The sequence below is a fragment of the Megachile rotundata genome, chromosome 11, assembly GCF_050947335.1.
Source record: "Megachile rotundata isolate GNS110a chromosome 11, iyMegRotu1, whole genome shotgun sequence".
Taxonomy (NCBI): domain Eukaryota; kingdom Metazoa; phylum Arthropoda; class Insecta; order Hymenoptera; family Megachilidae; genus Megachile; species Megachile rotundata.
In genome coordinates, this window is record NC_134993.1 from 12,381,718 (window position 1) to 12,408,674 (window position 26,957).

The 26,957-nt window shown below is 33.5% G+C and overlaps 5 protein-coding genes and 1 long non-coding RNA gene across 22 annotated transcripts; 4 read left to right on the plus strand and 2 right to left on the minus strand.

The window, feature by feature from the left end:
- Window positions 1-3,226: 3,226 nt before the first annotated feature.
- On the minus strand, window positions 3,227-4,973 carry LOC143265367 (uncharacterized). Its single transcript, XR_013039842.1, has 2 exons — window positions 4,281-4,973; window positions 3,227-3,579 (listed from the first exon to the last, which is right to left on the minus strand). It is a non-coding gene; the product is annotated as an uncharacterized LOC143265367 (long non-coding RNA).
- Window positions 4,974-8,296: 3,323 nt separating this feature from the next.
- LOC100874763 (small ribosomal subunit protein eS8-like) lies at window positions 8,297-9,730 on the plus strand. The gene is made up of 5 exons (XM_012283619.2): window positions 8,297-8,427; window positions 8,830-8,960; window positions 9,034-9,285; window positions 9,360-9,489; window positions 9,578-9,730. The coding sequence occupies exons 1-5, from the start codon at window positions 8,424-8,426 to the stop codon at window positions 9,685-9,687; spliced, it is 627 nt and encodes a 208-aa protein (XP_012139009.2). The 5' UTR covers window positions 8,297-8,423; the 3' UTR covers window positions 9,688-9,730.
- A 640-nt stretch (window positions 9,731-10,370) lies between these two features.
- TfIIS (RNA polymerase II elongation factor) lies at window positions 10,371-13,449 on the minus strand. Of its 5 annotated transcripts, none has more exons than XM_012283239.2 (4): window positions 13,309-13,449; window positions 11,674-11,851; window positions 11,248-11,603; window positions 10,371-11,179 (listed from the first exon to the last, which is right to left on the minus strand). In XM_012283239.2, the coding sequence occupies exons 1-4, from the start codon at window positions 13,315-13,317 to the stop codon at window positions 10,844-10,846; spliced, it is 879 nt and encodes a 292-aa protein (XP_012138629.1). In that variant the 5' UTR covers window positions 13,318-13,449; the 3' UTR covers window positions 10,371-10,843. The 5 variants fall into 5 exon arrangements, with proteins under 5 accessions (XP_012138629.1, XP_003699506.1, XP_012138637.1 ...); XM_003699458.3 differs by lacking the exon at window positions 13,309-13,449 and adding an exon at window positions 12,499-12,739; XM_012283247.2 differs by lacking the exon at window positions 13,309-13,449 and adding an exon at window positions 12,491-12,739.
- A 267-nt stretch (window positions 13,450-13,716) lies between these two features.
- LOC100875887 (uncharacterized) lies at window positions 13,717-17,223 on the plus strand. Of its 12 annotated transcripts, none has more exons than XM_076537165.1 (11): window positions 13,717-13,857; window positions 13,963-14,052; window positions 14,370-14,536; window positions 14,887-15,012; window positions 15,072-15,189; window positions 15,291-15,552; window positions 15,817-15,927; window positions 16,019-16,109; window positions 16,192-16,328; window positions 16,554-16,686; window positions 16,956-17,223. In XM_076537165.1, coding segments are annotated over exons 2-11 (1,200 nt in total). In that variant the 5' UTR covers window positions 13,717-13,857; window positions 13,963-14,051; the 3' UTR covers window positions 17,010-17,223. The 12 variants fall into 12 exon arrangements, 10 of the variants coding, with proteins under 10 accessions (XP_076393280.1, XP_076393279.1, XP_012138654.1 ...); XM_076537164.1 differs by having other exon boundaries at window positions 13,963-14,041; XM_012283264.2 differs by having other exon boundaries at window positions 13,749-13,887.
- A 144-nt stretch (window positions 17,224-17,367) lies between these two features.
- On the plus strand, window positions 17,368-26,351 carry LOC100875774 (uncharacterized). The gene is made up of 16 exons (XM_076537239.1): window positions 17,368-17,966; window positions 18,279-19,176; window positions 19,243-19,360; window positions 19,429-19,690; window positions 19,941-20,051; window positions 20,148-20,238; window positions 20,320-20,456; window positions 20,731-20,878; window positions 21,287-21,299; window positions 23,858-24,176; window positions 24,421-24,531; window positions 24,619-24,709; window positions 24,792-24,928; window positions 25,203-25,350; window positions 25,755-25,874; window positions 26,215-26,351. The coding sequence occupies exons 2-15, from the start codon at window positions 19,099-19,101 to the stop codon at window positions 25,806-25,808; spliced, it is 1,818 nt and encodes a 605-aa protein (XP_076393354.1). The 5' UTR covers window positions 17,368-17,966; window positions 18,279-19,098; the 3' UTR covers window positions 25,809-25,874; window positions 26,215-26,351.
- Window positions 21,605-24,118, plus strand: LOC143265384 (uncharacterized). Of its 2 annotated transcripts, XM_076537191.1 has the most exons (5): window positions 21,605-22,564; window positions 22,877-23,046; window positions 23,508-23,633; window positions 23,695-23,860; window positions 24,010-24,118. In XM_076537191.1, coding segments are annotated over exons 1-4 (441 nt in total). In that variant the 5' UTR covers window positions 21,605-22,563; the 3' UTR covers window positions 23,839-23,860; window positions 24,010-24,118. The 2 variants fall into 2 exon arrangements, with proteins under 2 accessions (XP_076393306.1, XP_076393305.1); XM_076537190.1 differs by lacking the exon at window positions 24,010-24,118 and having other exon boundaries at window positions 21,679-22,564; window positions 23,695-23,864.
- Window positions 26,352-26,957: the final 606 nt, after the last annotated feature.

A 26,957-nucleotide genomic window follows, 5' to 3' on the forward strand; every position in this document is an offset into this window, starting at 1 on the left:
TTTTGGAGTTCGATTTTTCTAATTTTTATCAACTAAATTGTCAAACTTAGAAGTCTCTGAACACTCAAGTTTTTAAGGTTAGGTTAGGTAAGTTAGGTGAGCTAGGTTAGATGAGTTAACAGGTTAGGTTAGGTAAGTTAGGTAGGTTAGACAGGTCAGGTTAGACAAGTTAGGTGGGTTAGGTAGGTTAGGTCAGTAGGTTAGGTCAGTAGGTTAGGTCAGTAGGTTAGGCCAGTAGGTTAGGCCAGTAGGTTAGGTCAGTAGGTTAGGTCAGTAGGTTAGGTCAGTAGGTTAGGTCAGTAGGTTAGGTCAGTAGGTTAGGTCAGTAGGTTAGGTCAGTAGGTTAGGTCAGTAGGTTAGGTCAGTAGGTTAGGTCAGTAGGTTAGGTTAGGTAGGTTAGGTTGGGTAGGTTAGGCTAGCTAAGTTAGGTAGGTTTGGTTAAATAAGTTAGGTAGGTTAGGTTAGATATGTTAGGTAGGTTAGGTTAGATAAGTTAAGTAGGTGAGGTTAGATAAGTTAGGTAAGTTAGGTTAGATAGGTTAGATAGGTCGGGTTAGTTAAATTAGGTAGGTTAGGTTAGTTTTAAATTAACATTCAAAGTAATGCTTCAACCTAACCTTTGTCGTTCTGCATAACTTACAACTTACAAACCAGTATTCACAAGAAACTTGAGAAACTGAGCGAACAAAAGGATCGAAAATAAAAAATTTCCCGCCAAAGAAACCGAAATCAAAGAAAGAATTTTGCGTCGCAATTCGAAAGGAGCAGCTGTTGAAATCACAGACGAACGTTCTACAGAAGAAAAGCAAGCCAGAGATTAAAGGGGAGGATCCACAGAAGGGAAAAGCACCCTTAGCGGAGAGTGTGCCCCATCGACACCCCTAGCGAGCCCCCGAAACCGTGCACGTGCTGTTGTAGGGTGGCCACCCTTGGACCAGCGATCTTCGAAAAGAGTTCGATTCGAACGAGTAACATTTGAGATTAATTCTCGTTGGTACAATTAGACACTTGACAATTAACGAGTTCACCCTTGCTTTCTCTCGTTTTTTATTTACTGAGCTATCGAATTTAAGAATCTCTGAACACTCAAGTTTCTGAACTTTCAAATTTCTGAACTTGTGAACCCAAAATTTTAAAAATCTTCAAATCACATCTCTAAATTATTCAAGTTTGTTTAAAAATTTCCTATTGAATTTTATTGAAATTTTATTTTTAGAATTGAATTGTTGTTGTTTGTAATTGTTTTATTTAACTTCAGAACTTCTCTAATTCACTACACTACAGAATTAGATAATTATTTTATCTAACATAGATGAAGTTTTTGGTTTAGTATTTATCTCATTCTTCTTGTGATTATATAGCTTTTTTAACAACCATCTAATTGTTCGATTTATAATAATACATAAATAATAGTATATTATAGCTATAATGATAATAATAATAATAGTACGTAAATAATAATATGTTATAGCTGTTTATAATTGTTCAAGTATTTTTTAAATAATTATCCAAACTTCGTTACAAAAAAATATCTAATAATTCTATAAATTATTTTCGAAAACTCGAAGTGGAACGTCCGCCATTTTGCTCTATGACGTCACGTGACCATTCACCGCTGATGCAACAATGACAAGCTTATCCAGAGATCACAGTTTCCACGATTTCCCCATTTCGATTCACACATTTAATCCCCCATTTCTGTTCTTAAGCCATTGAATAGATCGATTTGCGATCGCAACATCTGTCGCTATTGTAACACAATGGAGCATCGATTTCTCGTGCTATTTCTTGGAAATGTTTCTATTAAAATTCAACATACGTTCAGACCTTTGTGACTGGTTTATGACTAAGAAAATTAAATTGAAATTTTCATTTCGTTAGTCACGAAATTATTTAGTCAATTGTTATTTTATTGAATATCTTGAAAATTGCGAGAACAAAAATTAGAGAAAAATATGTTGCTACAAAAGTCAGTTTGTAAATTGTATAAAAATTGTGTAAAATTGTATAAACTTGTATAAAGCTGTGTAAAATTGAATAAAATTGTACAAAGCTGTATAAAATTGTTTAAAATTGTTTAAAATTGTTTAAAATTGTACAAAATTGTATAAAATTGTTTAAAATTGTACAAAATTGTATAAAATTGTATAAAGCTGTATAAAATTGTATAAAATTGTATAAAGCTGTATAAAATTGTCTAAAATTGTCTAAAATTGTCTAAAATTGTCTAAAATTGTCTAAAATTGTATAAAATTGTATAAAATTGTATAAAATTGTATAAAATTGTATAAAATTGTACAAAATTGTACAAAATTGTCTAAAATTGTATAAAATTGTCTAAAATTGTCTAAAATTGTCTAAAATTGTCTAAAATTGTATAAAATTGTATAAAATTGTATAAAATTGTATAAAATTGTACAAAATTGTATAAAACGTATATACAATATAAATTAGTATAATGTCTAAATAAAATTTCAATTGTAATGTACAAATTACATGTTCAATAAATTTACTTAATTAAAAATGAACACAAATTGCATATTATTGTTACAATTATATAATTATACTATAGTAGTCAATTCTATTAAATTAAAACAGATTGAGTGACGTAGATAAAAACAGAAGCTTCAATTCGGAACGTACGTATAATAAACATAGAGATAGATAGACTAGTACTCTAGAGAAGTTTCCGAAATATTTTCTAAGAAAATAAATCAGCGTTCGATGGTTTTCGTTCGATTGAAAGATCGCAGACGCATGGCTGCCATTTCTCTTTATGAAAGCATTAATACTTGTCTGAAGTAGTATTCAATTTTCTTTTGTTTGGATCATTCTCTTGAAAATTCCATATTTTTACATTTCTAAGTTACAAAAGGTAATTTTGAAATTTTTTAAATCAAAAATGCACAAACACCCTGATCCTCAAATTCCAAAGCTCTCAAATTTTTATTAAATCCCCTACAGTTTCAAAGACTTAAGACTGCTCTGTTTTACACAAAATGGCGGACGAAGCATCCTGTCAGAAGAAGACGTTTAACAGGAAACATCTGCCACATTTAATTCGTGACTGAAGATCTCTTCAGACATCGTTTTTCAATACCATGTCTACAAACAGTTGCTTTAAACTAAAAATAAAATACTATAAATAAATGAATGATAAAATGTTCGTGACAATGTATGATTAAATGACAAAAATTAATTCATACAACTATTCTTCTGAGCAAAATTATTCTTGACTAAAGTAATCTTTATTTCTCTAATTTAATATAGAGACACCAACATATATTTCAAGTTTCTACAGCATGAAGGAAGTATGTATCATCTTGAGTTCGTTGTTATCTTGACAAAGAGGCTGCAAAAGTGTCTCAGGATGTGCTCTTCTCTGCACGATTGTTTCTTGGCACGTGCGTGCTCGCAGAGAACATCTGCAGACCCTAGAAGCCTCCTTTTTCACGGATGTACACCGGTTGTCATCGATCCTCCTCGTTGTTCATAAATCAAGGAGATTCGAGATGTACCGGGTCCATGGCATCTGTCGCTCTGCACGTGTCTTTTGAATATCTTCTTCGGATAAGCATCCTTTGTAACAAAATTTATTTCATGAAATTTAGGTCTTAAATATTACATTTTAGAATTATTAATTACTTTTCAAATTTTTAAATTCATGAATCTTCAGATCTCTCAATTTTTAAATACATAAGTTATGAAATTTGTGAGTGTTCATATAATTAGAGCTTCAAATTCATGAATCTTCGAATCCCTCAATTTTTAAATACATAAGTTATGAAATTTGTGAGTGTTCATATAATTAGAGCTTCAAATTTATGAATCTTTGAATCTCTCAATTTTTAAATACATAAGTTATGAAATTTGTGAGTGTTCATATAATTAGAGCTTCAAATTTATGAATCTTCGAATCTCTCAATTTTTAAATACATAAGTTATGAAATTTGTGAGTCTTCATATAATTAGAGCTTCAAATAGTTTCATCTTTAAGTCTCTAAAAATTGAAGAGTATAAATCTATAAACGTTTGATACTTCAACAAATTCCTATAATTCCCACATTCTCTAAATTCCCATAATTCCCAGTGTTTAACGAAAGTGTTTGTTTGAAAGGAATACAACCAATGTATTCTTTAAGAGAAACGAGAGTGAAGGTTCTTCGTTAAGTAGCGAAATTAAATCGACTCGCAATTTACAAATCCTTTAAGTGGGATTAAATCAGAGAGAATTTGAATAAGTTGATTAAGCATGCAAATCCGTCTTGTTACGTCCTAACCTTCTTTTCTACGAACTCTTGTCCCGTTTCAGCTAACGACGTTAAAGCTTAATGCCTCTTAATATTTTATGGCAACTAACAGTGTAATTGTTACAAAAAAAACCACTTTAGAAATTAGATTTATCAGTAAAAATTGTATATCATTTTAATAAAAAAAAGGACACTAATAAGTACCATTATTACTTAACTAGTTATTGTTAAATTAGGTTAGGTTACTTTAAACATTACGTAACTTTTCTTAAAAATGTAACACCTTTTAAATTAATAAAATAATATAAAGAAGTTAATAAATAAAGAAAAAGTTAAAAAGAAACAGTATTGTGAATGATATACTTTTATTTTATTCAGAAGTTAGTTAGGTTATTTCCACCAACCTAACCTCACCTAACCCAACCACAAAATGTTCATAAAGTTATACTAATTAATAAATGAATAATGAGTGTAAAAAAAGAGAATAACAAATGCTAAAAATATAAAAATGTTAGGTTCGTATAGATTCCATCATAGAGTCGCTCTAACCTAACCTAACCTTATCTAATCGAACCTCAAAGTGTCCATAAACGTGACCCAAAAAGAAAGACAGTATTTCTGCATTATATACACCGTTTAAAAATTGCAAGTCTAAATAAAAATTTGTAAAAATACAAAAGTTGTTAGGGTCTCACAGACTCCGCCACAGAGTCACCCTAACCTAACTAACCTTATCTCCTAATAACTTAAAAGTATCCATGAACATAACCTAAGTAGAAGAGACAGTATTCAGCAATCTACACATTTTTATTTTATTTGAAAATTGCAAGTTTAAATAAAAATTTATGAAAACATAAATATTGTTAGAATCAGCCATAGAGACACCCTAACCTAACCTAACCTTCTCTCACATAACCTAAAAGTACCCACAAACATAACCCCAAAAAGAAAAACAGTATCCAGCACTCCACACCTTCTTGTATTATAAAAAAATTGCAAGTTTAAATAACAATTCAAAAAAACAATAAAAATTATTAGGGACTCATAGATCTTCCCATAGAGACACTCTAACCTAACCTAACCTTCTTTTAAATAACTTAAAAGTATGCATAAACATAACCCCAAAAAACGACCCACTATTCAACATTCTCCATATTTTTGTATTATTTAAAAATTGCAAGTCTAAATAAGAATATAAAAATTGTTAGGGTCCAATAGACCCCATAAAAGTAAGAACCAGGTGTTACATCCGTCGACCATTAATCACACGTTCAATTAAAAAAAGGGGAGAGAAGTATCAGCCCCGATGACGCTGCAGGAAGTTCATCGAGTAAAATTAAACTAGAAATAGGCGAATTAAAAATCCAATTTTAGTAAACTTTTTCAGAATTTGCGTATCAAACGAACCGTGACCGGTGCCACATGGCGCTATAATTTCAGCAGCGCGTGCCCGAGGGTTTCGCGCCCTTCGTTCAAGGGTTCGGGGTGGAAAGGACCCGCGGGGTTGCACGTGGCCACCGGATGCGATTCTTTTCGTTTCGCTAGGGAATTACCTGGGAGACCGAACAAACAGGAAATTTGCAGTCCCGTAACAAGTTGGGAAAGTATTTTACTTAATTATTATCTAATTTTGTTTATAACAATTTCATTTTATTTATTTTTTATTTTGTTAAATTTTAATAATGTTAGAGACTGCTATAATTAACAAGAACACATTTATTTTCTTTCACAATTTAAATTTGATAATGTAGCTTCCTTCTGTTATATAGGCTCTCGTTATATTGCCGTTTACACAAGTTCAACCTTATACAATATCTCTACAGTAATACTATTTTATTCCAAAGCCTCAAGTTGCCATAATATACAGTTACAACATTTTGAAGCTTTTATACATTTAATTTGTAAGAACGACATTAAAAATTTATCTTACATTATTAAGAGAACCAGTACTAGCATAAGAAAGTTACTTTTCAAGTAATAAATTAGAAACATTGAAGATATTTTGAGAAACACGTACTTACGCACTATTCCGCGTTTGAATTGCGCGCGCGGTGGCTACAGAATGCTACGCGTGACGTCACTACTCCGTGCGAGTCGCTGCAACTGAAAATGTCATTTTTATGAGAAATAAGGCATTTCCGGGAATATTTCGGCACATTGGCGACGCAGTATGGTTCCTGAGGCATTTAGAAACAAATTTCTATTAGGGTTTGATGCGTTTTGATGCCTAATAAAGCCAGAAAATCAATTTTTGTCGAATTCGGTCCAAAACGGTACAGGTGGCGCCATCTAGCGGCGAGCGGTGGAACTACGAAAAACTAAAATTTCGATTTTCTCGAAAACTAGCGGCTTTTCCGAAATTCTGAGATATACAAATTGTTCCTTGCCGCCTACGGAATCGAACGAATGTAATTATAGCCTGCTAGGACCATTATTAAAGAAAATAGAAAAATAGCCCATTTCATGGACCAAAAAATTGCCGTCCATCTAGCGGTGAAAGTTGGAACTAACGAAATAGAAAATCTCGATTTTCTCGAAAAGTAGCGACTTTTCCGAAATTCTGAGATATACAAATTGTTCCTTATCGCCTAAGGAATCGAATGAGTACTTTCATAGCCCTCTAGGACCCTTATTAAAGAAATTAGAAAAATAGCCCATTTCATGGACCAAAAAATTGGCGTCCATCTAGCGGCGAAAGTTGGAACTACAAAAATAGAAAATTTCGATTTTCTCTAAAACTAGGAACTTTTCCGAAATTCTGAGATATACAAATTGTTCCTTGTCGTCTATGGAATCGATAGAATACCATTATAACACGCTAGCACTATTAATAACGAAATTAGAAAAAAAGTGTAATTCATGGACTTTTTTCGATTAGTTCCAACTTTCACCGCTAGATGGACGGTAATTTTTTGGTCCATGAAATGGGCCATTTTTCTATTTTCTTTAATAATGGTCCTAGCAGGCTATAATTACATTCGTTCGATTCCGTAGGCAACAAGGAACAATTTGTATATCTCAGAATTTCGGAAAAGTTGCCAGTTTTCGAGAAAATCGAGATTTTCTATTTTTGTAGTTCCAACTTTCGCCGCTAGATGGACGGCAATTTTTTAGTCCATGAAATGGGCTATTTCTCTATTTTCTTTAATAATGGTCCTAGCAGGCTATAATTACATTCGTTCGATTCCGTAGGCGACAAGGAACAATTTGTATATCTCAGAATTTCGGAAAAGTCGCTAGTTTTCGAGAAAATCGAGATTTTAGTTTTTTGTAGTTCCGCCGCTCGCCGCTAGATGGCGCCACCTGTACCGTTTTTTACCGAATTCGACAAAAATTGATTTTCTGGCTTTATTAGGCATCAAAACGCATCAAACCCTAATAGAAATTTGTTTCTAAATGCCTCAGGAACCATAATGCGTCGCCAATGTACCGAAATATTCCCGGAAATGTCTTATTTCTCATGAAAATAACATTTTCTGTTGCAGTGACCTGTCACGGCGTAGTGACGTCACGCGTAGCATTCTGTAGCCACCGCGCGCGAAATTCAAATATGGGATAGCGCATAAGTACGTGTTTCTTAAAATATCTTCAATGTTTCTAATTTATTACTTGAAAAGAAACTTTCTTATGCTAGTACTGGTTTTCTTAATAATGTAAGATAAATTTTTAATGTTGTTCTTACAAATTAAATGTATAAAAGCTTCAACATGTTGTAACTGTATATTATGGCACCTTGAGGCTTTGGAATTAAATAGTATTAATGTAGAGATATTTTATAAGGTTGAACTTGTGTAAATGGCAATATAAGGCGAGTCTATATAACAGAAGGAAACTGCATTATCAAATTTTAAATTGTACAAGAAAATAAATATGTATAAATATACTCATCTATCACATACGTTATTTATGGTACAAGGCAGAGAATTCCCAGATCTTCCTAAAACATCTCACTTTAAAACTACAGTGCAAAATACTAAATAAATAAATTCATTAGCATGCAATTTATCACCACACAGACGTTTATTAGTATAATAAATTATAATTTGTTACAAATGTATGATCACAGTGATTCAATCCTGTGTTAATGGAGGGCAGCAGTGTTCCCACTCAAAGTTTGAGAAAGAAACATCATCAGAAATTGCATAGTTTAAGGTTCTTTTAAATCTAGCCACCATGGGTGAGTTATTTGATTTTATGAGAGTTTTGTTTTCATCCATTTGAATCCATATTTTCAAATAAACAATCATTGTTAATTAAGCCTCTGTACGTTACTGAAACACTACACCTTCCCATTTCAGTATATATTATTTTGACAACTAAAGTTTTAGACTCTTTAATAATTATATATTAACAATATTTGTTTCTTATTTTGACATAAAATGTTTATAATTGTGAGACTTGCATCTCCCTCTGCGTTTATTTATTGTTATTTACTTCTGACAATGTTATCTTTCTGAAATTTTAAGTTGTTTGCAATGTACAAGTAGTTAAAAGTGCATAGAGGTTATGTACATGTTTTCCATATTATTCTCCATTTGTTTTGATGTAGGTTTAAACAAGAGCAATTAATTGTTTGCAGGTATTTCTCGTGATCACTGGCATAAGAGACGTGCCACTGGTGGCAAAAGGAAACCTCTTCGCAAGAAGAGGAAGTTCGAATTAGGACGTCCTGCTGCAAACACCAAGCTTGGAGCTCAACGCATCCATACGGTATTACAATTAAAATACTTGGAATTAAAGTAATAGTGATTGTGAATAAATATCTTGTTTCTGTGTAAACCAGGTGCGTACACGTGGTGGAAACAAAAAGTACAGAGCTCTGCGTCTGGACACAGGTAATTTCTCTTGGGGATCAGAATGCACTACGAGGAAGACCCGTATTATTGATGTCGTTTACAATGCATCAAACAATGAATTAGTGAGAACCAAGACTCTAGTAAAAAATGCGATTGTTACCATCGACGCAACACCTTTCAGACAGTGGTACGAGAGCCACTATGTTTTACCCCTGGGTCGTAAACGAGGAGCTAAATTAGTATGTATTTAGATTTTCCAGTTTTTAATATTATTGGATATTAGACGATTTAATAAAATAGCATGTATTTATAGACCGAAGCCGAAGAAGAAGTTTTAAACAAAAAACGCTCAAAGAAGGTTGAATCCAAATACAAAGCGAGACAGCGGTTTGCCAAAGTTGAACCTGCTTTGGAAGAACAATTTGCCACAGGACGTGTACTTGGTAAGCAATGTGCAGAAAATTGAATGTACAGAACAGTGAGAACTGATACACAAAACTTTGGAATACTAAACATAAATTTAAATTTCAGCCTGCATAGCAAGTAGACCTGGACAGTGCGGTCGGGCTGATGGTTACATACTTGAAGGAAAAGAACTTGAATTTTACATGAGGAAAATTAAGAGCAAGAAAGCAAAATAGACATGTAATTACAAGAATAAAAGGATATCTCCCTTTTTCTTAACATTCTTGTTATAATTTTTGTGTACAGAATAAACTACAGTACTGAAAAGATTGCAGAGACATCTATACTAACAGTTGCATGACCTGAATTACATTGTAGTTTGAGTTATGTAATTCAAGTTACTTGTTACAACTGCTATAAGCGAATTGTATTTATTGTTTGGGGTTATGTCATGGTTAGGTTAGATTCTCACCTAACCTAATGTAACATCTGATTTAACGTTTACATAACCTAAATGAACTTATGACCGACATAATCTCGGGACTTTAAAATTCATATGATACCAAAAAGTAATAACAAATCTATGCAGCTTTAAACAGCCTTTGAAAATATGCTTCTATATAAATATGACTTTAAGAATAGAAATCTAATAATAGGCACTTGAAGATATACCTAACCTAACACAAACCCAACCTATCCTCGAGACCCGATAACTCAACCTAAAAAAGGCGGGATAAAACATTTTAAGACCTTTGAAACGAAACACAACATTGAACCTAGTCGATGTATAACTCTATAAATATTTAAAAAATGTAATAAGAAAATATTATAATTTCAAATATATTTATGAGCGTCGGTTAAATATATCTGAGACTATGAAGTTTGGACTTTCACATTAAGGGTTTGAAAAACGCTACACTGTAATTACATACCATGTATTTCAGTACTGTACCCACAATTTCGAAATTTTCAGAGATAAGACATGTGTGTAAACTCGTACAATGTAAAATGAAATATCTTACTTTTAATATGACTCGCGTGTTACAACTCCCAACATTGACGCATTATTTAAAAGAATTCGAAGTATTTTCAGTCCGTCTAATTTATCCAGTTTCTCTTCGGTTTGATTCGAATTCTACGAAGCTGAGTCCTAAAGTACATTACAATGTCAATATATACAGTAGCATGAAAACCAAGTACTTAGAAACTTGTGAAGAGATTAAAAGCATCATTAAACGATTAATATACACTCTGTGAATGAGAAATTTTTATGCAATATACATCCAATGACGTCTCATTAATTTTAATACGTGTCGATTAATACGTAGGTCTTGAACGAAACACATCTTGCTTTCCATATCGATCAAAAATAACCATACGAAGTTAGAACGTTTAACAGAACTTCCATCGGTTCCCGCATTCATTACATAGCACGAAAGTGGTCATAGGTTCATCAGCCGAACGCGTTTGTACTTGGTTGTAAGTGCAATTGCGCTTTTTGCATTTTCCACATTTCAACAAATCAGTTTTTGTTCCTTGCACTGTAGCAAGTTGAGCATCGTTGATTGCCTCCTTTTTAAACTGTTCCCTTAACTGTTTTATTTCATCGCTCGCCATTTCTTCAGCAGTCATAACAGCAAGCCTAGCAGGCGTTATTGCACCAGCAATGAAATTCGTCCGCAAATTAGGATTCTTTGCGTCACGTAAATTAGCAACTCTGCTACGCACCTGAACAAACATTTACAATTACATATTTTTGATAAAACACAGAAGCACGTGGCTGATAGAACACTTACCCTGTTTTTGTATCTGTTATCAGTATTTTTAAACTCTGCATAAATTGCTTCTTCTAGTTCTTCTGCCAATTCTTCTGGCGAAGCACATCCTTCGATCGTATTTCCATCCACTCTTAAAGCTGCTGCCAGAAGTTCCCTGCATTTAAGCCTCACCGCATCTGTTGTGGTAGGAGCTGGGAACGTTGATTGTTTTCTCTGAATATCCTTGTGAGGTTTCTCCTCCTTCATTTTAACATCATTTCCATCTATGGAGTCCTTATCTTTCTTTTGATCTCCGTCATCTTTATTCTTTTCTGATTTGTCATCTTTCTTCTTTGAACTACTCGATGAAGTAGAATCTTTTTCCTTGTTGGATCCTTCACAAATTTAATACATTACAATTGTAAATACAGTTCTCGCATATTTTGTTACATAGTGTCAACTTACCGGATAAAAACTTTTTCCAATTTTTTATAAGTGTCTTTGCTAACGATATAACTTCTTCATCTCTGCTCGATTTTCTTAATGCATTAACGGTCATTCCAATTCGTGTCTTAGTGAGAAGTTCCAAATCAACAGGCAGCTTTTGCAATATTTTAAGTAATTCCAATGCTTGTTCCTGCCCCTGTAACAAACATTTATTTAACAAAAAATATAAAACTTAGTAGAATTTTTATGTCGTAACATAAATTACATATATATATAATATTAATCTAATACGAAATTATTTTATTGGAAGTATGATTTAAAAAATGTTCATTAGACATCTTTATCACCAAAACATATGGTGAATTTTATGTAATGACACCATTCCTGCTGATAATTTACTTCTTTTGTATCACATCTGATGCAAATAAATAAGTTTACAATGAGATAATTCATCGTTCTTGGAATGTATTGAACGAATACAGTGATAAATCTTTGCAAACCAGTATCTTGTTTAAATAAGTGAAAATATACACCAAATTTGATAATGAGAACATGGTTTGCTAAGCTTTACGAACGCGTTAAAATTAGTACGTCAGATATCTAAGCTCCACAATACCTTGTGATACATTAGTTGATACCCAGTCACACAAACTTATACACATAAACATAAATACTTCTTTCGAAACAACAATGTTATACAATGCTGCACTCGCATATACGTACTGCACATATTCGGGTTAACAGAGTAATTGCATTTTAAGTTGGAAAAGTGGCTTTTGTTCTCATTGAGCAGCCCCTAATGTGCCGAGCGATACACAACTATTATTTTACTCACTTACTCACCGTCCCGTCACCGCTCGACATCTTGTTTAACTTTTTTTGAATCCGCAACACTTCCTCCTCGGCACTCATTGTGATAATGATATAGTTTTTACACAAAAAACCGATATAAACATATACAAAACACCGAGCAAGCGAACAACAAACCAGGAAAGTACGTTTATAAACGTGACTTGCGATGCAGAGTTCAATACTGGATTGGTAACTCGCAACATGTTAAGGTTGCAGGTAGATGGCTGTAGCAACCCGCGTCGTGCTAGTGAAAAACGAGAAGCGACATCTAGTAACTAGACATTTTGAGGTCACATCGTCATGGGAACTTCCCTGCAGGACACGATATTGTAGCGACATCTCTCGAAAGTTAGATAAAATAATTTGAGAACAGTATGATAATATGCCTAAAATTTATTGAAGAGATAAATTTAAAGTTTAACCTTCAAATTTTATATTAGACATAAAGAGGACAGGTTAATCTCAACATGTCCTATTCTCATTATTTTAAATACTATTTGTACATAATATGTATAATTATAATTAATAAAGATATTTCTTATAAAAGTTCTCTTTTATCATTTGATGGTAATATATTTTATTACATTAACAATTATTTGAAGGTTTCAAACGAGTCTTGTATTCTCATTTTGGATTTGGCGGGAAACCTGTTTTGGGCTTCGAAGTAGTTTAACGGTCTAGCACGTAAAAGTTTTAATTCATGATTCATTATTAATTATTCCATGATTATGGCAACCAGTATAAATACTACAGCATCTAATAAATTTTTCAAATTCGTAAATATGTAAAGACAGCGCTAACCTTGTTCATTCAAGAATGACAGCAACAAGGAAGACAGTTGACAACTTGGTAAAGATGATTTTAATTATCTTCATTATCCTGAGAGGAGAATTTCAACAACGTTGCAACTGTTAGATGTAAAACAGCCCATCGAATCGTGTCAGCTTCCGAAGAGTTGCAATGAATTACAGGTTAACTTACGATTCACATTGTTCAAGATTTATGCTCGATGACGCGAGAGAAGCTTCGAGCATCACGTCCAAGTTCAAACTAACAGAATTCGCTCTGCTTGCAATTTCCGATGCGTATATTTTCATACTTTCTTTTATGCACAAAGGACTGTTGAATATTACATTCGAGTGTGGATAATACGATACAATGTAATAAAAACGTCAAGTAAAATATTTACAGCTAGAAAATAGAAATCTTCGAGCAATTTATAACACGATTGAAGATGGAATTATCGGAATTGGCCAAATGTCATTTTCTCATGAACCTTGTGCTTATGGTTTCTACAGGCTAACCCGTAAGCTATAACCCTAATCCATACTTGTCAATTGATATAATCAGGTACGGTGACAAGAGGCTCGATAAGCCAAGGTGCAAAATTTACGTTCTGTCATTCAAACAGAGAGCTTCTTATATGGAAGACACATTAATTCCTCGCTTTTTCAGTATAAAAGGTGGCCACATTTTCCATCACTCTCGTGTCAAACATCGTTTGAAGATTGCTTCTCGTTTCTGAAACATAAAAGTATGGAAATAGTAAGAAACAATTAATGTATTGTCATTAACATTTGCCTGCCTAAAATCTATCTACTATAATTCATAGTTTTCTCCTCGATGCAATTGCCCGATCCAGGTGCGGTTGACGCGCCTGGTGACTGAAAATTTTAACGGTTTCTTTTTTTTTAAAAATGTCAGTCTAAGTCGAAGTATTTCGTGAATCAGACATATTGAACTATGAATTATAATTGAGAGGATCATTCTGTTGTCAGTATTAATTTTGCAAGTAGTATCGAGATTACTCTCGAGAGATAAATATGTGGTAGCGTTTTAATATTACGTCGATTAATGTTCAGTGCAGAAAGGTGTGAGACGGAAGAGGCATGCGTTTGATCTACCATGTTACAAAGTGTTCAAAGAGTATTTGATAGTTCTGGGACAGTATCCAAAGCAATCGGAACGAAGCAATAAAATCAATGTGACTGTGGTGGTTTGCTGTTCGCTCAGCATTCTTATTCCGTCAGTAAGTAAGGACTTTTTCCGAAAATGTATCGCTACGTGGGGATATGTGTAGGAGCACAGTGGATGATAATTTAATACAATCTTAAATTAATACGCACTGCGATTTACGCCGTGATTTAGCGCGTAGTAATTTGACGCGTAGTAGTGCAGCGCGTGGTTATCTAACGCGTAGTAATACAGTGCATAGCAACGCAGCGCATTAAAATCTACTGCGCGCCATTTAGCGCGTGGTAACTTAACGCGATGCGCTATAAAAATTAAAATTTGATTCCCATAAAAACGTTACGAAAGATTTGAATAATATTACGTAAATAGCTATATTATTTTTTCATTCAAATATTATAATTGCAGATATTCCAGTTCGTGAAGTCCCTTCGAGAAAAGGACATGGATACCATGATGGAATGCGTGCCAATTATTGCCACAATATCGGTTTCAATAATCAAAATAGTAAATCACAACATCAACAGGAAAAAGGTACTATCGCAACAATGACGCATAAAAAGACGATGTAATTAGTATGATACACTTTACAGTTTGAAAACATGTTCGAACACATGTGTGAACAATGGGAAATGTCCGAGTTAAACAATGAGATAGACGTTTTGAATGAAGTCACCAAGGAAGGAAGTAGAATGGGTACACTATACAGAAGTAAACACCACGACAACTTTAAATAAATGTTAACCGATCCTGAGCATGTATCCTTTTATATTTATGTATTGTCAGTTGCAAGTTATGTACGAAATTTTCAGTTAGTATATGGGGGGTTTTGGTAATATTCCTATCGATCCCGTTGTCCTCTCCGGTACTGGACTTCATTTTAAAATCGAACCAAACTCGAACAAAGATACCATTGTTCAAACTGAACTACCTCATAAATACCGAAGACCACTTTTACTACGTGTATGTGCATTCGGCTATTTGTTCACTAGCTGTCTCATTGGTTATAATTGTAATGGATTCATTGTACATGGTTATCTTTCATTATATCAGTGGAGTATTTGCTCTGTGCGGGTACGTCTAACAATTTATTTATTAATAGTACATAATTACTGCTGTGTACGCCCTGTTAGGAACGCACTTTGTGCATCACATACACGCGCCTATTTACAGCGAGTGTGCGCATGCGCGTGAGCGGACTTTCCTAACAGTCATTTATGCAACAGCCAGTTATAGAGCGTCTAACTGTATACTCGTAATTACATGTATCTGCCCCGTAAAATAATAGACAAAATAAAAGTTAAGAATCATTCAATGAAATGTTTGTTGCAAATGCAGGTACCAAATTAAAAGAGCAACAGAAATCATGGAAACGGATAGTACTTTAAAATATGAGCATAAATATCGTTTGCTCAAACGTTGCCTGAACACTCATTATGAAGCCATCAAGTTAGTAATAACACTTAATTATGAATTATATGTAAGTGAAGCACCCTAGTCTCCAACATTTTATTAATTTATTATGACGTTACTTGTCAAGATTTTACGAGTACATGGACGACAGTACTCGCCTCAGTTATTTGTTTCAAGTCGGTCTGAACATGCTGGGAATTACTTCAACTGCAGTTCAAGTAAAAATTCCATTCACAAACTAGGTTTTTAATTAATTGCAATATTAAGAGACACAAACATAATTTTATGCTCTTTCTTTAGGCGGTGATGAACTTTGATCGTCCACAAGAAGCGTTTAGAATTGCTATGTTCCTATTCGGCCAACAGTTTCATTTGTACACCTTAAGTTTGCCTGGCCAAGTACTTCTCGATCGAAGCTCCGAGTTATCCGATAATATGTTCGTATATTTATAATTTTCTACCACATTTTATAAAACAATTTCAGTTTCGAAATTTTTCATAATCTGAAATTATAGTGTGAAATTGTGTGGGACCATGGATTTCTTTTTTATACAAGTATTTGCTACATGGTAGAAGTATACACTGAATTTCGAATATGCTGCGATTATAGTGAACATTCGGATAGTTTAATTATTTGAATTATTTAGCATAGATATTTTCAGATACTGTTCCAAATGGCACGAAATACCAGTTAAGTATCAAGTAATACTGCATATAATGTTAACAAGGTCTATCAGACCATGTAAACTGACTGCAGGAGGATTATATGATATGAACATCGAGAGTTTTGGAACGGTGCGTATAGAATTATTGTAACATAATAAACAGGGGATGTTTATAGAAGAGCTTATTTTACATCAGAAAAAAGAGATTACTCACATTAAATTTATTGCCAATGTTCAGCTTCTTATCATACGTAATTTATTATATTGAAGGTAAATTACAACAATAAGCTCTTGTGATAATGTCACAACACTCTCCTAATATAAGATTGTAACATTCATGATCTAATACTAGCTAATTATAAATAACTAAAGTAATAATTTAATAATCCATTGATACAGATGTTCAAGAGCTGCATGTCATATTGTACAATTCTGTTATCCTTAAGGGAGTAATACCACAATGGATGCAAATAAGCGAATGCTTGCAAAGCTGGCGAGAAAAGCTGCAGACAGTGCTTATGTTATAAACGAAAAAGCCAAAATAACGAAACATATTTAGAAGATAGTGATATTCATAATAGTAAGCCGTTTATATCGTATTACTATAGAATCAATGTAAAAATAATCTGCACAAGAATAAAATAATACTAATACCTGTAAAGATAAATACCAATTTCATATTACAGCAAAACGACACAAAAGTTTAGTAACTTCATTTCAAAATCGTAAACTTTAAAAATTTCTTCATTTTTACAGTTTAAATTGCACGTTAAATTACACTTAAATCTCACAGTTACATTTGAAGTTGATATTTCCATATATTCCAATTTTCCAATTTTTAAACTAAGTTGCAATGTTTCCAACTTACAAGTACTACTCTGTCGCAATTCTTCTGTGTTCTGACCCTTGCAACCCTTCTTCTAACCAGTCGCCCAGAAATGATCATTTCTTCATGTGTCGCACAATGTTTAATTAAACACATACATGTACCTCACCGTGCCGGAGGAAAAATGTCAATTAAAATATTGAACAACATTGGGGCAGTCTTGAAACGACTGATTGCTTTTTTGTGCCATGATATAACGAAGGGGATTTCATCAGCGCCCATGTGTCATTTTCTCACGAGTTCGGCGTTTTACAATATCATGAAGCGGAAGCAATACAATAATGAGTACCTGCCATCTCATTCAAATAAGAACGATGGCAATCGATACTGCTTGACAATGAGTGGAGTTGAAACATTTATCTACTATATAAAACCGAGACTTTATTCCGCGAAAGAAGGATTACAACCTTGCTTGATTAGTTCCTCGTCAACGTTTGCGTAAGTGTGGTCGGTCTCGATACTCTAAGCTGCGTCCAAAACACAAAACTGCGTGAACTGTACGAAATTAACATCAAGAATTAAGAGTGCGTATTCTTTTCAGTATTTGCCAGAATTGTCCATACGATTGTTAGTCATAGTTTTGTGCGTAAAAATTTGAAAGTGTTCGCGAAGTGGAATGTTCATAGCACCGAAATAGAACTGTTAATTTAAATAATTGTATGGTCAATTCTGTATATTAATTGATTTAGCAAATAGAAGTTGCATCGCGATTACCGCGACGTATGACAAGTATATTCAAACACGTCGCGCGTAAAATAAATAGAGAAACAAATTAGTTTGAGAAAGTAATATTACAGAACTTGTACCGATATTACAATGATTAATTTAATATTCAGTGTTACAGAAAAGTGAGAAACATAAGAGGCATGCGTTTGATCTACCCTGTTATAAAGTATTCAAGGAGTATTTATTAGTCCTGGGACAGTATCCGTATCAAACGGAGCGCAGCCATAATGTAAATGTGACCGTGATTTCTTGCATTTCGATAAGCATTCTTATTCCTGTCGTAAGTAAAACGACATGTTTTTCAAAAAGAGTAAAACGTTGGTATCACGTTATATGGCCATTTCAGTCTGAAGTTTTTGCACCTTGTCACATTATTGATATTAGGAGCAATTTGGTAATTAGTGGAGACTCTCAATATATTGCCACGGGGTATAGAAAGAGAAAATTCTTTATAGTTAGTAACGTAATGAGTTGATAATGAATGATATAGCACGAGGCGATATAACACGAGGTAATATACCACAAGGTGATATAACACGAGGCGATACAACACGAGGTAATATATCACAAGATGATACAACACGAGGCGATGTTACACGAGGTGATATAACACGAGGCAATATAACACAAGGCGATATAACACGAGGTGATATTACAGAAGGTGATATGACACGAGGTGATATAACATGAGGTGATATAACACGTAGTGAAATAGCGTGTAGCAATGCAGCATGTAGTAATCTATCAGTTCAGAACCTAAAGGGATTTCTTTGTGGTCATATAACGTGTAAGACTATAAAATTTAAATCCCCTACATATTTTATAAATGCCTCCACTGTTATCTTAAAACAACGATTTTTCATTTAAACATTATAAGTCTAGTTAATACAGTTCGTGGTATCCATACGGGAGAACGACATAGACGCGTTGATGGAATCTGTGCCATATATGGCGACGGGATCCGTGTCAGCGATAAAACTGTTGAACCATAATATCAACAGAAAGAAGGTAAAAATTCATAAAATCAAGAATACTACAGAATTGAGTTGTTATTAATTAAAACTTGTTTTACAGTTCGAGAACTTATTCGATCGAATGTGCAGGCAGTGGGAGATCTCTGAGATCAACGGCGAAATACACGTCCTGAACGAAGTCACTGAGCAGGGAACTAAAATGGGTGCTCTATACAGAAGTAGTTCTTTCAATTTTGAACATAATCATTACATATTATCCGTTGTAAGTCATCTACAAAATTTTCAGCTTCCCTATGGGTGTTTATGTTACTATTCTTGTCTCTGCCGTTGTCTGCCCCGATACTGGACTTTGTTTCACAGTCCAACAAAACTCGAACAAAGATACCGTTGTTCAAGTTGAATTACATCGTAAATACCGACGACTACTTTTACTTCGTGTATCTGCATTCGGTTTGTTGTTCACTGACGATAGTGATAGTTATAATCGCTATGGATTCCTTGTACATGGTTATCTTTCATTACATCTGTGGAGTATTTGCTCTGTGCGGGTATGTTTAACAATTTATTTATTAGTAGTACATAATACTGCCGTGTGAGTCCCTGTTAGGAACGCACTTGCATCGTGCACGCATGCGTATTTACCTGAGATGTGCGCATGCGCGTGAGTAGACTTTCGTAACAGCCACTTATACGACAGCCAGTTATCGAGCGTCCACTGTATAATAGTACATATGTCTATTCTGCAAAATAACAGGTAAAATAAAAGTTAATTATTCATTGAAATGTTTGTAAATGCAGGTACCAAATAAAGAAGGCAGCGGAAACCATGGAAAAGAATAGGACTTTAAGAAGTGAGCATCAATATCATTTGTTCAGACGTTGCGTGAACACTCATCATGAAGCTATCAAGTTAGTAACACAGACTTAATGAGGAGTTATGCGTAAGTTGAAGCAAACCGTTAGTCTCCAATATTTTATTAATTCATTATGCCGTTACATGTTAAGATTTTACGAGTACATGAACGAAAGCACTCGCACCAGTTATTTGTTTCAAGTCGGTCTGAACATGCTGGGAATTACTTCAACAGCCGTTCAAGTAAGAATACTTCCACCAACTAATTTTATAATTAATTGCAGTATTAAGAGATACAAATATAATTTTATGCTCTTTCCTTAGGCAGTAATGAACTTTGATCAACCGCAAGAGGCGTTTAGAATTATTATGTTCCTACTGGGCCAACAGTTTCATTTGTACACCTTGAGTTTGCCTGGACAAGTACTTCTGGATCGAAGCTCCGAGTTGTCCGAGAATATGTTCGTATCTGCTACTATTTTAGAATTCTAGAATACAATTTAGAATAGTCTAAAATTTTAGTTATATTTCAAAATATACTCAGAAATTACTATGTGAAGATTATGCATAATTTTTTTGTATACTTGGTACATTGAATTTTATGTACAATGAATATACTGTTATTTATTGTACATAGAATTGTAATGATTATAATGTAATATTAGTAATGATCATAACTGTAATATTCATGATTATAATGAATATTCAGATAGTGTAATTATTTGAATTATTTAGGAAAGATATTTTCAGATACTTTTCCAAATGGCACGAAGTACCCGTGAAATTTCAGAAAGTGCTTCACATAATGTTAGTCAGAGCCAGCAGACCGTGTATGTTGTCAGCAGGAGGAATATACGAAATGAACATGGAAAATTTTGGTTCGGTATGTACATATTTACCGCTGTAATAACCTGGCGTTAACGGATGTTTATGCAAATATAAACGAGTTGCAGAAAATAATATAACTTGTTTTTCATAATTGTAATATTGCAACTCAAATGAAAATTAGTTATAATAACTGCTTGTTAAATTACAGTTAACAATAATAAGTTTCCTCAACTAGTACATATTTTTATATCTCACAAAATAAATTGTTACATTGATACTTTCGAATAGATGAAACTTTCTGATTAATTGCCATCTTCAAGAATTCACTCGTACCCGTAAACGGCCATATAACGAGAATCGTACAAATACTCTATGTATATTGCATATTATCAAACGTTATATTTGCATAAACACATCCACGATATTTAACAATTAATAATCAATGTAATTTGTTAATTTAAAGATTGTTAAGACGTGCGTGTCGTATTTTACAATTCTGCTGTCGCTGAGGGACTGACTTGTCAACGACGGTCGCAAGTTGTCACGGAAAAAGATTTCAATCTCCAAACGGCAGTATTGTATAAAGTAGCAAAAAATCTCCATTCATTACTTTTATTAAATTATAATTCGTTATATTATTAGAATTCTGTAGTAGCATTTTAGATAAATATAAAATGATGACACTACAAGAATTTTATATAAATTCTCACATTCTAAAACTCTGAGCATTAACAATTTTCTTAGTTCCCTTTTGAATCCTCTCCAGAAACATTCTACATTTGAAAATTTGGAGGGCTTTCAAATTAAGTTTTAATTATAAGATTTTTCCAACTCTCGAATTTTTAAATTTATTAATTGATATTTGTTAATTTAAATACTTGGAAACATAGAAATGACCAATCTTTAAATATTCAAATACTCAAACCATATTAAAAATAATTTAGACAAAAATAAAATAGTACATAATAAAATAATAATTATTCCTGAAGAGGTAAATGCAAATTTCATACTACAGCAAAACAACACCAGAATTCTATAACTTAACTTCAAAATTGTAAACTTCATAAATTTCTTAATTTTTACTTCTTTGAATTCTTTAAATTTCACTTACCATTTAAGGAAGTTGCAGTTTCCAAATATAATTACTAGATTTCCAAAGCTTCCAATTTTTAAACTAAGTTGCAATGTTTCCAACTTACAAGTACTTCTCTGTCGCAATTCTTCTGTGTTCTGACACTTGCAACCCTTCTTCTAACCAGTCGCCCAGAAGTGATAATTTCTTCATGTGTCGCACAATTTTTAATTAAACACATACATGTACCTCACCGTGCCGGAGGAAAAATGTCAATTAAAATATTGAACAACATTGGGGCAGTCTTGAAACGACTGATTGCTTCTTTGCGCCATGATATAACGAAGGGGAGTTCATCAGCGCCCATGTGTTATTTCCTCACGAGTTCGGCGTTTTACAATATCATGAAGCGGGAGCAATACAATAATGAGTACCTGCCACCTCATTCAAATAAGAACGATGGCAATCTATACTGCTTGACAATGAGTGGAGTTGAAACATTTATCTACTATATAAAACCGAGACTTTATTCCGCGAAAGAAGGATTACAACCTTGCCTGATTAGTTTCTCGTCAACGTTTGCGTAAGTGTGGTCGGTCTCGATACTCTAAGCTGCGTCCAAAACACAAAACTGCGTGAACTGTACGAAATTAACATCAAGAATTAAGAGTGCGTATTTTTTTCAGTATTTGACAGAATTGTCCATACAATTGTTAGTCATAGTTTTGTGCGTAAAAATTTGAAAGTGTTCGCGAAGTGGAATGTTCATAGCACCGAAATAGAACTGTTAATTTAAATAATTGTATGGTCAATTCTGTATATTAATTGATTTAGCAAATAGAAGTTGCATCGCAATTACCGCAACGTATGACAAGTGTATTGAAATACGTCGCGCATAAAATAAATAGAGAAACAAATTAGTTTGAGAAAGTAATATTACAGAACTTGTACCGATACTCCAATAATTAATTTAATATTCAGTGTTACGGAAAAGTGAGGAACTTAAGAGGAATGCGTTTGAGCTACCCTGTTACAGAGTGTTCAGAGAGTATTTGATAGTCCTGGGACAGTATCCGTATCAAACGAAGCGGAGCCATACTGTGAATTTGACAGTGATTTCTGGCATTTCGATAAGCATTCTTATTCCGGTAGTAAGTAAAATGATGCGTTTTCTAATAATAGTGCGTTGCTAGTTATCACAGAATCTCGTTATATTGCCGTTATATTATAATGAGTAACAGTTGAATAAAAAATTATGTTGTGACAATTTCAAGGAACATTTTGCAGTACGTGACGATTCATTTAGTGATCTAACATGCAGTAATAGAATACATGGTACTATAACACGTGGTAATATAACAGGAGGTGATATAACACACATTGGCCTAAGATGCTCTCACTTAGTGATACAATGTATAGATGCAACATGTAATAACCTGCTAAGTACATAAGTGACCTAGGGTCATGCAATGTGCAGAGCTATAAAATTTCATGCCCCTAAATATTTTACAAATGCAGTAAACATTAACGTGTAACATCCTTAACACACTATGGCAGAAATTACAATTTGCAGCTAACTACATACAGTTTTCACTTAAATATTATATTCTAGTTATTACAATTCTTTACATCCATAAGAGATAAAGACATGGACGCCTTGATGGAGTCAGTGCCATATATGGCAACAGGTTCTGTGTCAGCAATAAAACTGCTGAACCACAACATCAACAGGAAGAAGGTGAAGATTCTTAAAATCAGAAACACATAAGAATTGTTATTAATTACACCTTGTTTTACAGTTCGACACTTTATTCGATCGGATGTGCAAGCAATGGGAGATCTCTGAGATAAACGATGAAATACACGTCCTGAACGAAGTCACTCAACAAGGGACAAGAATGGGTACACTATACAGAAGTAAACACCACGACATCTTTCAATGACTGTTAATCAAATTCTGAGCATGTATCCTTTTATATTCACGTATTGTCAGTTGCAAGTTACGTCCAAAATTTTCAGTTAGTATATGGGGGGTTTTGTTAGTATTCCTATCGATTCCGATGTCCGCTCCGGTACTGGACTACTTTTCACACACGAACAAAACCCGACCAAAGGTACCATTGTTCAAGCTGAATTATATCGTAGACACTGAAGATTACTTTTACCTCGTGTATTTGCATTCAGCTGTGTGTACAACGGTTATCGCGTTGGTTATTATCACTATGGATTCGTTGTACATGGTTATATTTCATTATATCTGTGGAGTATTCATTTTGTGCGGGTACGTTTAACAATTTATTAATAATACAGAATACTGCCGTGCGAGTCCCTGTTAGGAACATACTTGCATAGTGTGCGCATGCGTATTTACCTGAAGTGTGCGCATGCGCGGGAACAATTTCCTAACAGTCACTTATACGACAACCAGTTATCGAGCGTCTACTGTATAATAGTATATATATCTATCCTGTAAAATAACAGGCAAAATAAAAGTTAATTATTTATTGAAATGTTTGTAAATACAGGTACCAAATAAAGAAGGCAGCGGAAATCATGGAAATGGATAGTACTTTAAGAAATGAGCGTAAATATCATTTGTTCAAACGTTGCGTGAACACTCATCATGAAGCCATCAAGTTAGTAGTAACACTTAATTATCATGTGTAAGTTGAAGCACCTAATCTCCAATATTTTATTAATTTATTATGACGTTACATGTCAAGATTCTACGAGTACATGGTCGACAGTACTCGCACCAGTTATCTGTTTCAAGTCGCTCTGAACATGCTGGGAATAACTTCAACTGCAGTTCAAGTAAAAATTCCATTCACAAACTAGGTTTTTAATTAATTGCAATATTAAGAGACACAAACATAATTTTATGCTCTTTTTTTAGGCAGTGATGAACTTCAATCGGCCGGAAGAAGCGTTTAGAATTTTAATCTTCCTGTTTGGTCAACAGTTTCATCTGTATGCTTTAAGCCTGCCTGGCCAAGTACTTCTGGATCGAAGTTCCGTATTAGCCGAGGATATGTTTGTATCTGCTACTATTTTAGAATTCTAGAATACAATTTAGAATAGTCCAGAATTTTAGTTATATTTCAAAATATACTCAGAAATTACTATGTGAAGATTATGCATAATTTTTTTGTATGCTTGGTACATTGAATTTTATGTACAATGAATATACTGTTATTTATTGTACATAGAATTGTAATGATTATAATGTAATATTAGTAATGATCATAACTGTAATATTCATGATTATAATGAATATTCAGATAGTGTAATTATTTGAATTATTTAGGAAAGATATTTTCAGATACTTTTCCAAATGGCACGAAGTACCCGTGAAATTTCAGAAAGTGCTTCACATAATGTTAGTCAGGGCCAGCAAACCGTGTAAGTTGTCAGCAGGAGGAATATACGATATGAACATGGAAAATTTTGGTTCGGTATGTACATATTTACCGCTGTAATAACCTGTCGTTAACGGATGTTTATGCAAATATAAACAAGTTGCAGAAAATAATATAACTTGTTTTTCATAATTGTAATATTGCAACTCAAATGAAAATTAGTTATAATAACTGCTTGTTAAATTACAGTTAACAATAATAAGTTTCCTCAACTAGTAAATATTTTTATATCTCACAAAATAAATTGTTACATTGATACTTTCGAATAGATGGAACTTCCTGATTAATTGTCATCTTCAAGAATTTACTCCTACCCGTAAACGGCATATAACGAGAGTCTTACAAATACTCTATGTATATTGCATATTTTCAAACGTTATGTTTGCATAAACATATCCACAATATTTAACAATTAATCAATGTGATTTATTAATTTAAAGATTGTTAAGACGTGCGTGTCATATTTTACAATTCTGTTGTCGCTGAGGGAGTGATGTCGACAATAAGAACGTCGCAAGAGGGAAGAAAATTTAAATCTCCAAACACCGATATTACATAAGGTAGCGAAAAACCTCCATTTATTTTGCCACTTTTTTAAGACGAATTATTATAAATCATAATATTAAAATTCTGTAGTAGCATTGTAGATACGAATAAAATAACATTGCAAGAATTTTATATAAAATCTCGAAATTTTCATATTCTGAATCCAGATCCCCTCCAAACATTCTACATTTGAAAATTTGGAAGGTGTTTGAAAACTTAAGTTATTTCACTTACTTGTTCACTATTCTTTGTCTGCAGTGACCTCTTCACCGCCATTTTCTTTCAGGCACCTCATCAATTTTCCATCTTCCTAAAAACAGACATAAAATTACATGAACATATTTTTGTTTACAGTGCCACCAATATTTGCACAAAACACTGCACAAGAAATTGCACATAAACAACTGTACCTAACCAAGCCATAAACTGAAGAACTTATTACCAGCCACAGAAAGAAGAAATTCGACTCCACAAAAAGTGCAACACATAACATAAAGGCTACACGAATGGAAACATGAAGCTACCATCAGTTCAGCTGTCATCTTCTCACGAACAAAGTTGTGTGACGCTCCTCAGATTTCATCGAAGTTGCTCGTCACGTGCGCCTGCAAATTGCATCCAAATTATTTCAATACACGTATTTCCGATCGACAAACTTAACATATAATTTTCTTATCACTGAAAACGTGTGAGGTATAACGATAGCACGTACCGATTAAGTTGACGATCGATCGGCTCGTGTCCATACCGTTATTTGTCAGTCACCTATACCGGCGTTTAGTTGATTTATTTAACGGTGTCATTTTGGGTAAAACAACGTGTTGTATAAAGAGTATCTTACAAATGCTGAGACCGGTGCCACTTGAAGTACCCCTTGAAACCTGGACACGTGCAAACAGTACGGGTTTATTAGTTGAGTCAATTCAAAGCAATGGTGGTTTTGTTTGTATAGAGGTGATTTAGTGTATGGTGGAAATATTGTGGTAGTTTGATAAAATTGAAGGGTTTATTAGTTAAATAATTTGGGGTTGCTTTTTGGGGAAGAATGAAGTAGTGAGGGATGAAATTTTGGAGGGAAATTCTTGTGACTTCAGTTT

What these genes read in the sequence shown, in the direction of transcription:
- LOC100875887 (XM_076537165.1), top strand. An exon ending in GGAGTATTTGCTCTGTGCGG is followed by an intron (nt 15,553 to 15,816) that starts GTACGTCTAACA and finishes TTGCAAATGCAG; the next exon opens with GTACCAAATTAAAAGAGCAA. An exon ending in ACATCGAGAGTTTTGGAACG is followed by an intron (nt 16,687 to 16,955) that starts GTGCGTATAGAA and finishes CCATTGATACAG; the next exon opens with ATGTTCAAGAGCTGCATGTC.
- LOC143265384 (XM_076537191.1), top strand. An exon ending in TAAGCATTCTTATTCCGGTA is followed by an intron (nt 23,047 to 23,507) that starts GTAAGTAAAATG and finishes ATTATATTCTAG; the next exon opens with TTATTACAATTCTTTACATC. An exon ending in ACAACATCAACAGGAAGAAG is followed by an intron (nt 23,634 to 23,694) that starts GTGAAGATTCTT and finishes CTTGTTTTACAG; the next exon opens with TTCGACACTTTATTCGATCG.
- LOC100875774 (XM_076537239.1), top strand. Translation starts at nt 19,099, where the DNA reads ATGGAATCTGTGCCATATATGGCGACGGGATCCGTGTCAGCGATAAAA. An exon ending in GGAGTATTTGCTCTGTGCGG is followed by an intron (nt 19,691 to 19,940) that starts GTATGTTTAACA and finishes TTGTAAATGCAG; the next exon opens with GTACCAAATAAAGAAGGCAG. An exon ending in TTACTTCAACAGCCGTTCAA is followed by an intron (nt 20,239 to 20,319) that starts GTAAGAATACTT and finishes CTCTTTCCTTAG; the next exon opens with GCAGTAATGAACTTTGATCA.
- TfIIS (XM_003699458.3), bottom strand. Translation starts at nt 12,567, where the DNA reads ATGAGTGCCGAGGAGGAAGTGTTGCGGATTCAAAAAAAGTTAAACAAG. An exon ending in TTGGAAAAAGTTTTTATCCG is followed by an intron (nt 11,604 to 11,673) that starts GTAAGTTGACAC and finishes AAATTTGTGAAG; the next exon opens with GATCCAACAAGGAAAAAGAT. An exon ending in ATAACAGATACAAAAACAGG is followed by an intron (nt 11,180 to 11,247) that starts GTAAGTGTTCTA and finishes ATGTTTGTTCAG; the next exon opens with GTGCGTAGCAGAGTTGCTAA.
- LOC100874763 (XM_012283619.2), top strand. An exon ending in GTAAACGAGGAGCTAAATTA is followed by an intron (nt 9,286 to 9,359) that starts GTATGTATTTAG and finishes ATGTATTTATAG; the next exon opens with ACCGAAGCCGAAGAAGAAGT. An exon ending in TGCCACAGGACGTGTACTTG is followed by an intron (nt 9,490 to 9,577) that starts GTAAGCAATGTG and finishes TTTAAATTTCAG; the next exon opens with CCTGCATAGCAAGTAGACCT.